Here is a 12011-nt window from a genome sequence, read left to right as displayed (position 1 = left end):
CCTCATTACTTAGGAAGGGCAGCGCTGTTCCGGCATCACCATATTATTGTCGAGGAAGGATAGGATTGGCGGTGGAGAAGGCATTCAAATACATTCTCGTACACGTGTGCATGCGTCTGTTCCCTGAGCTAAATGCCTTAGCTCAGAAAATGTAATATCGTTGAACGGGATCTCTAGGACTCGCCACTGCGCTTCCGCGGTGGTCAATGTCAAAGCGGTGACTATTTAATAAATGCATACATAACGTGTCTATGTAAGGAGGTTGACATACTGGATGCTGGTGGTGAGTTGCCGAACCCAACGAATACATTCTGAAGTCGGATGGGGTGACGGATTAGGGTGCCCCTCTAGCAGGGGAGAGCAGGGACTGCCCCGGGAAAGGGGGCCGCTGGCGAAGTTAACCACCCTGTAACAACATACGAACAGATATATATGCACGTAGCGCTTGAAGCTCGGCCCGACCGGGTCCGGCAGCAGACTTACACCTCATCTCGGTCGTCGTTTGTTGTTTAGGGAAGGTCTTCATGCCAACATGGCTGTATCAACGTCGACGCTGAACTGCATTACTTACGATATTATCTCTGACTTTTGGGCCCGTTTAAAACTACTTTTGCGGCACGGGATTACTTGGCCAAACCGTTGGGAACACGTGCCTCACAACCACCCTTATTTTATATGTGTGTGTGTGTGTTACATGGTTGGGGGGTGCGTGACCCCATACCTGTAAGACTACCCATACGAGCCGAAGGCCCAAGGGCAATACTACAACGCCTAAAAGCCACGGAGAAAAGGAAAAAAAACACCGCACATCAGCCCAGACTAGCGTCCAAAGGGGGTAATTGAGTTTCGGTGAGCCCACATACGTTCCAACATCCTCGCCAGGCGTGCGGGTTCCCATTGCATGGCCTCCAACATACTCTGTTGATGATCGAATCCCTCTTCAGCACGAATATCATTATAGGCTGGGCATTCCAATAACACGTGTTTTTCATCCTCAATTCGGCTATTAGGACCACAGCAGTGGCAAAACCGCTGCCCCCTGGGAACATGGTACTTGCCCCTTCGTGCTCTGTTCGCCTCCAAAGCCCAGCAACATAAACGAAACTGCATTAGCTTACGATGTGCTAAACGAGGAATGAAAACATTAGCATGTGTTGGCCACATGACGGCTGCAGCTCCCGAAAAGGGCAGCCCCATCCAGTGCTTATGTTATATGTCAATGACGCAGACATGGTTGTTTGCCGTTTACCGATGTACAATGACGTGGTCTGAGGGCTCACGTCGGAGCCTCATATTCTCTGTATGAGCGTACTAACTGAGGCCTTGTGTCCAGTGAAGTTAGTACGGCCTGGCCGAGTTCTTTTTGAATAAGGCCCACAGTGTTGTGCGGGAGGCGTTCCTAGGGGCCCTGCACTCGACCCGTTCGGGGTCCACTGTAACAATCGCATTCACCTCGTCCCGTAGGCCCTTAAGAAACCGTCAGGTATATGTAGGTCTTGCCAACGGCACATCAGATGAACATCGCCGGGCGTCCATCGGCTCGCCCGACATCTATCGATCGTTTCATTCGGCTCACCCGACATATCGCCTCCATTGCTCTATGACGTGTATGTTCTAGCTTTGGAGACCACGGCTTAAAGGCACATTGCGCGACCCGGTTGTTCCTCCTGGTATTCAACTCGTTTCGTATTCATTACAGCTAAAGCAAAACGGAGGCCTAGGTTCAGTGCAGAGCATCCGACAGCCTAGATCCGTAAGCGCGCCGCCGTGCGCACGCATATGAAAATGCCACAGGGCTGATAGCTACATATTAGAAGCAACTATTTCACTGGAAGTCGCGCCAAGTCTCCTTCCAACATTCGCCAAGAGGCCATTAACACAGAGAGTTTCTGTTGCACACCTAATTACTAATTACTGCTTATTATCCACAAAGGGTAACTACTGCTGCGAGGGGGGTTGCGTGTTGCCCCTTCCGAAATGTCAAGCTTACTGCTTATTACCGTGGCAACTACCTGGGTCGTCGTCGCTTATGCTCTGCTGCTGCCCCAGCAAGTTTTAGGATTCGCGGGTTGCCCAGAGCCCCACCGGGCTCTGCTCCAGGACTACAAGGCTTTCCATAACGCGAACAAGTACTCGCCGGATGCCCAATACATCGTCCAAGAATGTTGGGGTGCAAAGTGTGCGGGCACAGGTACGTGGCTTGGTGTTGCCTAGGAGGGCGAGGTGAAGACGCCTAGCTCACGACAAACAAACTACTGCTACTGCTGGCAGCTCGTCGATAATGTTTTTGTTGGGTGTATGTACGCTCCCCCTGTCCGGCCGGGTAACAGGACCTGTCTGCGAGTGTTTCTTGCCATTCCTGCTATGTAAGCTGCTGCTGCGGACAGGCAACTACTAAGAGCTGGCACAACATGGGGTTCCCGTGGTTTGTCAAGGTGATCGACTCCGAGGCGCCTTATTCAACTTACGAGTGGCTATTCAGTACAAGAAGATCTTGATCATCGACTGGACAAGGCCGGCCGCTCTAACGAACTTCTTGATTCCAAACCAAATCGACTGGAGAATGGTTAACTTCCCGAAAAACTTTTTCAAGGACCGCAACACTTTAAGTACGTGCCATATGGGAGATTTCGTCCGTGGCCGGGATAAATGAGGATATGTATCCGCCGGATAGTCTCATGATGATCAAGACATAACGCTGCGTTGATTTACCGCAAAGTTGTTGCTTTGCGCAACATGCACATTTGCATGGTGCCTAGCTCCTGCTGCATATCGCGTGCATCACGGGATATCTACCTAGCCACCTACTACACGCTTAATCAGTGGATCCTCTACTGGCCTTCGCAAAGGCAACTTGGGCAACAAAATTTTACCTTTGTTCCACATTATGTGTTTTTTTGCAGCTCGGGATGAGTACTACGCAACTACAATCCACGGCAACGGATCGGAGGTTTCGACAGTACAAAGATTCTTGGAAACGAAGGTACGTATCTCACTGAAACCAAGGATTCGCGAAAGTAGCTGAACAGAACTATGCCGATATGCATCATGTCATGCATATCATGTCGTTTGCATGTGACCTCTTTGGCAACGCAATAGCAGTGCATACCATAGATCACGACGTGATCAAAGAATTAAGGCCGCAACCAAGGGAAGGACCAGGGTAATACAGCATGATGAAGGCCTAACCTACGCACCATATATATTTTTTTTGCCCAATAAGCCATATGCACTCAACCAAAAGGCGAAGGTCGGACGCGCAGTCCCAGTCCTCATCGCGGCAAAACCTTCCGGGCGCGTTGTAGACTACTGCTGCTGACCAGAACCAGCGAGAGCCCCACAGCGGGCTTCATTGAGCTAAGATTTGCGTGCTTCCATCAGCCCATGCAATGATGATTGGTGGCGATTGGTAGTGTTATACAACAAGTACCGATCGGCGGATGCAGATCCCCTGATATGCCCCGGATACTAAACCCAGATATTTAAACGTCTTAATTCCATATTGCCCTACCGGCCGTTCGCCTTACGTGTCACATTGCGCACGCAGAAATTCACTATCAGAGGTGTTCAAATATTCGAGACCAATGCAACGGTGCGTACACATGCACGACGGCCATGTTGAGAAAGGGTCAATAACAGCACGTACTGTTAGCGATGGTGCATCTTTTCCACCATGACAACGCACAGCGCCCCGCCACGCACAATCAACCGCGCCACAAATAATCAGGTAGCTCTCGCCGCATGTTTAATCCAGTAAAAAAATCGTCTGGCGGCCGACAATCTGCTGACATAAGTGCTACGGAGGCTAAACTTTGCAGCTATGACTCACGGCCCATCTGCCCCCGTCCGTTTATTCGTCCGTCGTCCGTGCCCTCGCTCCTAGAGGCTCGAGCCCATCGATCCCGAGCACGCCATCGACATTGGCGCCTGCTACTTCCAATTCCTGTTCAAAATAAACGAGACAATTGCTGAAGCCGGGAAGAGGCACCTTGAAAACCTGTACGGACCAGCACACGTGGACTACGTGGCGTGGCACTGGTGTGTGTGTGTGTCTGTGTCTGTGTGTGTCTGTGTGTGTTTGTGTATGTGCACATGTGTAAAGGCCTACGTAGGTAGCGATACGATGCAATTTTTTAGTAGTTGAGGCCAACAAGACGCTCGCAAAGCGCTTTATTTGCGCATATTTATTGATGATACGTGTGCCGTACCGTACGACACCTACGGAACATGTACCCGGTTGCGTGTGCAAGCAGATACCATACACGCGGTCGGTAACAGGGAGTATCGGAGGTAGGCGAGCGTGGATCAATTGCTAGCTAAGTTCGTTTGTCTGTCCACGTGTACGGAACTACCAATCGCAATAACGTGCCGCGTACCTACCTACCTACCTACCTACCTACCTACCTACCTACCTACCTACCTACCTACCTACCTACCTACCTACCTACCTACCTACCTACCTACCTACCTACCTACCTACCTACCTACCTACCTACCTACCTACCTACCTACCTACCTACCTACCTACCTACCTACCTACCTACCTACCTACCTACCTACCTACCTACCTACCTACCTACCTACCTACCTACCTACCTACCTACCTACCTACCTACCTACCTACCTACCTACCTACCTACCTACCTACCTACCTACCTACCTACCTACCTACCTACCTACCTACCTACCTACCTACCTACCTACCGACCTACCTACCTACCTAGCGCTTCCTGTTCTGCCGCCTGAAATGCACAGCAGAAGGTACTAAATCAGACGTGGCAATTATTCAGCGTTGTTGGAGATCCGTTGTCGACCAGTAGCAGTACTGGCGCGTGTCGTGGGCACGTATGCGTCAATCGATATTCGTGTGACTCAACCGAATACGTCGCCCAACATCCACCGTTATATAGTAATTTGGCTGGGATAAATCAGGCTGTACCATCCAGCTTCCTTGCTTTATTTTTCATGCTTGCTTGCTCCCGCTTTTGCCGCAGGCGGCACTTTGATGTGGACAACAAAAAGGAAAAACCTGTTATGATCTCGCAACTGAAAGGTGCTCTGGACTGTGCGGCAAGGCTGGCATCGGATATTGGGGTAGATCTCGTCGAGCGGCCGGCGCTCCTCATCACAGATTTCAACGGTAAAGTATAGAAGTACAATAATATGTCTGTAAACGTTTTTTTATCGTTTATATATTATTGCGCCATAGTGTAATATTTATATAGGGACGGTCCCTACGGAAAGGAAGAGGAAGGGAGAAAGGGGGACGGAAGGAGGAGGAGAGGGGAAAGTAACAGGAAATGTTGCGAAGTCCTGTCGGGGGGGTGTAACCCCCAGTCAACAACTTTGGGGTTTACCATGCTGCTAAAGTTGGGGATGCGCCACTCGGGCTGTTGAGATGGGGGACGGAGGGCGAGGGGGATTGGAAAAGATAGAGGGAAGAAGAGTATGCGTATGCCCCGGAACGCCGTTCACTGGCCTAGCTTTGTGGCAGTTATCAGGCAAGGCCAAAACGTGAACGGTGCGACCGGCTTGTCACCAATATTCGTCACACAGTTGTAAGACGATCTCCGGGCCATCACCAATTGCAAGAATCATTGGAAATTTCAGGACTTTTTAAAAATTCTGTCACCAATTTCTACTGGCACTACCGTATAATACCAGGGCACGGTCCATCTCTAGATACTATTTTATACAAAACAATTACACACGTCGTCCTGTTAGTTAGCATATTGCCGTCTGCCTTCCGCATGGAAATCCGCATTAACATCGGCAATGATATGCAGGAGAGAAGAATCCAAGCTGGAATGCTAGCAATGGCCTCCAACTGCTGGCCTCCATCCGTCGTTGCAGGTTTTCGGGACCTGGTGCTGCGCGGCGAGTTTCGCAAGCTCGTTACGGCCAACGTAACCCCGGTGCATATTGACAAGGTCAAAAAGGGAGACTTAGCAATATTTCAAAATGTGTTCGTGGACTTGTACCTGCTTTCCCGGGCTCGTTGCTTGCTGACGAGCTTCTCGGGGTACAGCAAACTGGCGCTGTGGATGGGGACGGCGGAGCTGCGCAATTGCCACCGTGATTTTGCCAACTGCAACGTAACGACTGTGCAGCACATTAAACGGCGTATGGTTACAGAGATCTCAGGTTGATGATAGAGGGTGCTAACAGAACTCTTGCATAACGTGTTCATGAATCACCGGACTTAGTATGTATGTATGTGCGGCTTCCATCCTTGCTGATCCCTTCTCCGGAGCGAACATTGTCACGTCCGCATCAAGTCCTAGCAAGCCACAAGGTCTGGGGCGAAAGGCCACGAGTCCTAGCAAGCCACAAGGTCTGGGGCGAAAGGCCACGAGTGAGGCGACGAACAGTGCAGGTGAAAGGTGGGGAAATGCTGCTGCGAAGCATTCCTGCCCCTGTATGCATAGCATGTCCACACAGTGGGTGCCAATAACGAATCGATTTTGCGAGAAGATGAAAGGAGATGCACGATGGCAGCAGACAAAACATCCATGTTTTGTAGCCATCTCCGAGGGGTCCTGCGGCGGGTTCCGGAACGATTTATCGAAAACTAAAAACTTGCCCGCTTACGGATTTATGATGTATGTTGGGCGTGCTTAGTTGGAGAGTATTCGTTTCGTACGAATGTATCAAGTTGAGTTTTTGAGAGGTCAGAATGTAGCCGTACTTAGAACGCTCGTGCAAAAGCGCGGCAACGGCGGCAGTTGCCCTGCCACAACTACCCGCTCCTTGCATGTCGTTAATGAACATATTTAATGGTCAGATTTGCCAGAAATCAGATTTGCCAGAAGTAGCAATTTGATTAGATACTTGCAAAGGCACTCCTTACGAAAAGCAAGATGATGAGTCACACTCTAACAACTTGCCCAAAAGGAGGTTGTGTGTAACTCCAAATTCTAAATAAAAAGTATGACTAACATTCAATTAAAGCTGGCTGACTGAAACTTAATCTACCAGGCCAGGTAAGGAGATCAATCCAAAGGAGTTGTTTGCCCTGGCATGTGCCATCTGATGTCATACAGAGGCAACAGTAGCACAGATAGTATCCACTAAAGCACACGAAAACTACACCACATAACCTGATTAAGCTTCTATAGACAAGCAAGTTCCAATCTTAAGCCTTGCCCTGCCTGTCTTACCTAGCTTGGATTTACACCGTTATTCTCGTCCTGTCCTTACGAAATGCGCACCTGAAAAATAGTGCCGCCTACCAGTGCTATAAAGGAGCTATAAGGCCGAATCGTCCAATGGAAACCTTTTCGTTTTCGCAGCACCACACGCATGCACGACTGTGCCGAAAGATCGGCTCGTGTCGTGTCGCACGCCGTCATGCACTCGCATTGTTTGTCCATCGCCGTTCGCCGCTTCGGAGTGTGCTCCCACTAGGGAACTTACGTAGGTCCAAGACCGGCCTGCTTAAGATAAGCCCCTGCCAGCACACGTGACTTTGTATGCGGCAAGCTTTATGTGTCTGGTCACATGATGTAGCCTTGAAATCCTCCTCGTCTTCGACCGTCCCGCCGGGCTGTTATCAGTCTTCCTCTGGATTCCTCCGGAATTTGCTCCGCAACATTAGCGATTTATTTTGGACATTTTCGGCTCATTATGAATTGAAACCTAAGTCGTTGTTGGCTGTTTATACGTCGCCAAGCGCTCACGGTACATAGGATATCCTTGAGCTCGGTACCTCCCTAGTAACGTGAAGGCCTTGCTTCAAGTAAGGTACCAATGGGCAGCAGCTTATGGTGATCTGCCAAACTTTTGCCCAACATTTTGTCGGATCAACGCGGCCCCACGTCTGCTTTACGCTTTCCCAGCTGCTGCAAGCTCGTACCACGTTGCTTTGCCACGTCCTATTGGTGTTGAGTTCACCTTCGCTTGGTTGTACAGTAAGGCCCAACTCGAAAGAAATGTGCTGTCCTTTGTAACGCCCATGGGCTGCCTCTCCCAAGCATCAGAAAGAAAAGTCACGCGGTTCACGCATCGCATCACACCGCAATGCATATACACAGTGTGCGTTATTATGTACTCAGGCCCAGCTCAGCCATGCGCCGAAGCGGCGTTGGCCAGCGGGTGGCGACGGTTGCGACGGTAGCGACGGCGTCTGGACTGCTGCTGGTGCTTTTGGTGGCCGTCGGTGTTTCGGCGGCAATGCCGCCGGCGTCGACAGCACCGCCCTGTCCGCAGCCACCCGGAGATGAAGGTACCTCGCTTGCGTAGGGGGACGGAAACGGCAACACGCGGCCCATATTCATACACATATCCATACGCTTATTTCCACCCATTACCCAAAGGTTGGCATCCGATGGCTCGGCATCCCCCATCCCCCCATCCACTGTTGCATTTGCCTGCACATGTCTGTGCTCGCCATATGCAGCCCTGGCCCGGTCTCCTTACACATCAACATGTCCCTTGCACCGTGGTCTCTTGCACCGTGTCTCATGCACCCTGTCGCACGGTGCAAACCAGCAGCGGAGTTTGTGATGATGAGCTTCACAGCTCAGTTATCGAGAAGATGATAACCTCCAAGCTATCCGCACGCTGTGTTCCTGTCAGAGGAGCTTCGTTGGTTACGAAACGCTTATTAGTGAGCATGTGTGCGATACCTTGTGTGTAAGTTGTGCAGCATACAAATGCGGCCGCGTGCATCTGTATGTAAGCGTGTAAGCAACGCCCATGAAGCCGTTGCGCATGCCTATTATCACCAGCTTGCGGTCCCCGAGGCCCTAACGGGGCGCATGCGAACGTTTGCTGCCGCCGCTACTCCTGCACTGATAACATGCCCATGGAGCCGTTGATGCGTTTGGGAAAGCAAATGCTGTACACTGTGCCGTACACTATGCCATACAATTATGTCGTCCACGCAGGCGCCGCGTTTGGGATCAGGGCTGCGCAGGAAGCGACCTTGCTTGTGCAGCAGGCGCAGGCAGAGCGACCGATCTCGCTGACAACCTCTCCCAACGCCACGTCCTTTAAAGCGCCTGGCGGTGGCGTCGTCGAAACGCTGACTGGAACACCGAAGGTAAGTTTTAAGAAGGTGTTCATTCTAGCTTGCCAGCATAAGTGCTCTAGGGGTGGCGCATGCAGTTCAGTCGCGGTGCGTGCGTCGGCTTGTTTGTGACGCAAATGCTTTCCGACACAATTTGAACCTGCCATACAGCTTGGATACTGCGTGGCTGATCACTGCTCTCGCCACTGCGCTCCCTCCTCCGGCGTCCTCTCATGCGCCTTGCAGGCCGCCCATCGGGTGTCGTTCCATAAGACCTTGCGCACCGTATGTGTCTTTGTCGCTGGCAGGGGAGATGCGAACGGCATTACAGCGTGTCCACACTCACACATGGCATGCATGACGTGTTTTCCCGTACCGCCATGTGTAGGGTCCCGTCCTGAGCTCAGGACCCGGTACCACCATCCCCACCGTCGAGCTGCCCGGCGGCACCACCGCTACTGCTGGAACACAAGCTGCGGCCACTGCTGCCGCCGCCGCGCTTGCAGCGCCTCCGGCGCGCATTCCGGAGCAAGCCGCTGCCGTACAACCGGTGGGAGCAGCGCCACGGGGCCCACCGCCACCGCCACCGCCACCACCGCCCCTGGGTGTGGCACCGCCGGTGGCAAGGCCACGGCCACCGCCACCACCACCACCACCACCACCACCTGTGGGCGCGGCGCCACCGGCGGCAGTGACACCACCACCACCACCACCACGGCCACCTCAGGGTGCGGCACAGCAGGCGGTGCAGCGACCACCACCGCCACCACAGCCTCTCGGCGCGGCGCCGCCGGCGGCAGGGCCAGCCCCAGGGCCAACGCCAACGCCAACGAGCGCCGCGCCGCAGCAGGCAGCACAGCTGCCGCCGCCGCGGCCGCCGCAGGGCGCGGCGCCGCCTGTGGTGTCGCAACCACCGCCGCCGCCGCCTCCTGCATCAACAGCTCCCTGCGACGACACTTCAAGTGGTCCTACACCAAGTCGCAAGTTATTACAGTTTGAATAGCATCGACTGATCCAAGTCCAAGCGCACTCCCTAAACCCTTTCCATACATCCAAGGCCGTCTGAAATATTTATGTCAGTAGCCTAGGGGATTTCTGTTCAGTTAGCGCGGGGTGTCCTTTCGTGGTGCTGCATGCACCTTGGCTGGTACAGGACAGACGGGCATGCGGACTCGCATGATGTCTGGAGGCAGTCACTGATGTGTTCGCCATTGCATGTGCTTGATGAGCGGCTTGAAAAGAAAGGTAAGGTGTGCTGCATTTCCAGGGCAATCATCCTGGTGGAAGGGCGCGGATTGCTTGGCTTCGGCTCGGCGCAGGTGAGGGACCTAGCGGGGCTGATGTCCCCTTTATTTAGGACATCCAAGCAGAAGTGCGCGGTGATAGATGCTTGGCCCCAGGAGCGTGTGTGCATCCAGCACGCACGGTACTGGCCTCGGCTCGATTAAGGAACGAACATGCAGGGCCGACTGACTGACATCGATTTCGGTCTGTATGTACGTACATACGGCGTCAACCGAGGTACATGCTTGCTATTGCACTTAAGCTGGTTGATGGTTGATGGTTGCAGTTCGTTGTCTGGGTGCAGTTGGTAGCTTGGTGCCTTCCTTCGTTGTTCCGCAGTATGGTAATAATGGTGGCGTCGAATATTATATACGTCTCTGTTGTATTGTGGTATCGGAATACTTGCCTTTATCGTTCGCTGTATGTTGTTTGCACAAGTTATCCTTGCTCGGCAGCTGGTTCGGCGGTGGTATTTCGGCGAGAAGTCCAGAAACCCAAGCCTGAGCTGCAATACGCTGAATCCTGCTGTAAGATTCTACAGCTACAGAATAAATGCGAATACGTTTGCCGATATATGCCTGCTGCTGACCTGGCTGCTGTCGTTTTCAGCGGTAGGGTAGGTGTGCCACGTAAACTTAGATGGGCTGAAGCCAAACTACGCAAGGAAATCCTTACAAGCATAACGAGCAAGCGGACATGGAGATCACTTGACAGGACACCTAACTCCATGAAAAAAATGCGTATGTTTTTGATTTCATTTACTATGTTGATGTTGTTACAGGGTGGTTAAGCTTCACCAGTGGCCTCCTTCCCGAGGCAATTCCCTGCTCTCCCCTGCTAGAGGGGCACCCTAAGCCATTCACCCCATCCGACTTCAGAGTGTACTCTTTGAGTTTGGCAACTCACCACCAGCATCCAACCAAATCTAGCGGATCAACGGCGCGTCAACTTAGTTCCTGGTCAGCTCGCGAGTTGATTTTATCACGTCCTACACCGTCCACAAGATGGGGGGTCACCTCCCATTTCATCACCTCTCAAACACCCCGAGAGGTCGGCAGGCGGATTTGAACCCGGACGCGCCGGGACGCGACGGGAGCAGAAGTCAGGCCTTAACTTCTGCCAGCCGCCTGCCTTATTAAAACACAGATATCTAAGTAAGCTAAGCCAGGAACGCCCGCATGCATCCCCCACAACGTCCCATCGATTATTACTTGCAATTACAATTATGGCAGGATGGACCCCTGAATCAGACAGCAACAGGCAGGGTGCGGTAGCCCCGGCAGGATACGGTGCTCCGTATACGTGTGCGTGTGCGTGTGCATGTGCGTGCGCGTCCACACATGCGAGCAGGGTGCATGGCTGGCTTGCACTTGCAACTAACAACCCTTGCTTAATCAAACAATGGTGTATGCGTGTACGGTACGTATGTATGTGTAGCCAGCGGCACATAGGAATGCATGGACTCCGTGCATGTTCATGGAGCCAGCCATAATGAATTGGGAATTTTATGAGAACCTATCTGCTGCTGAGCATCGGCCTTGAGTAAGAACCTATCCAGGCAATACCAAAATAATTCTTATGTCCTGCGTGCATGCCTCTTAACAAGCGCTCGAACTCCGAAATGACTACCGTACAGGGCAATAACTGCGCTGTCTGTACGGTACTGGCATTGCAGCACCGAGCTAAATCTACCCAACCGCCCCCTCGTGCCACCTTA

General features: G+C 52.3%; 1 protein-coding gene across 1 annotated transcript; it reads left to right on the top strand.

The window, feature by feature from the left end:
- Nucleotides 1-1977: 1977 nt before the first annotated feature.
- On the top strand, nucleotides 1978-10798 carry VOLCADRAFT_95798 (uncharacterized protein; the record flags this gene model as incomplete). The annotated part of the gene is made up of 14 exons (XM_002954930.1): nucleotides 1978-2191; nucleotides 2436-2609; nucleotides 2904-2983; nucleotides 3548-3592; nucleotides 3884-4038; nucleotides 4995-5140; nucleotides 5854-6144; nucleotides 6254-6383; nucleotides 8055-8224; nucleotides 8889-9043; nucleotides 9257-9295; nucleotides 9399-9994; nucleotides 10164-10329; nucleotides 10634-10798. The coding sequence occupies 14 exons, from the start codon at nucleotides 1978-1980 to the stop codon at nucleotides 10796-10798; spliced, it is 2526 nt and encodes an 841-aa protein (XP_002954976.1).
- Nucleotides 10799-12011: the final 1213 nt, after the last annotated feature.

This window comes from Volvox carteri (genome assembly GCF_000143455.1).
Source record: "Volvox carteri f. nagariensis unplaced genomic scaffold VOLCAscaffold_47, whole genome shotgun sequence".
NCBI classification, from domain to species: Eukaryota; Viridiplantae; Chlorophyta; class Chlorophyceae; order Chlamydomonadales; family Volvocaceae; genus Volvox; species Volvox carteri.
The sequence above is the reverse complement of the archived record's forward strand: the minus strand, read 5'-3'. Positions and strand labels throughout refer to the sequence as shown.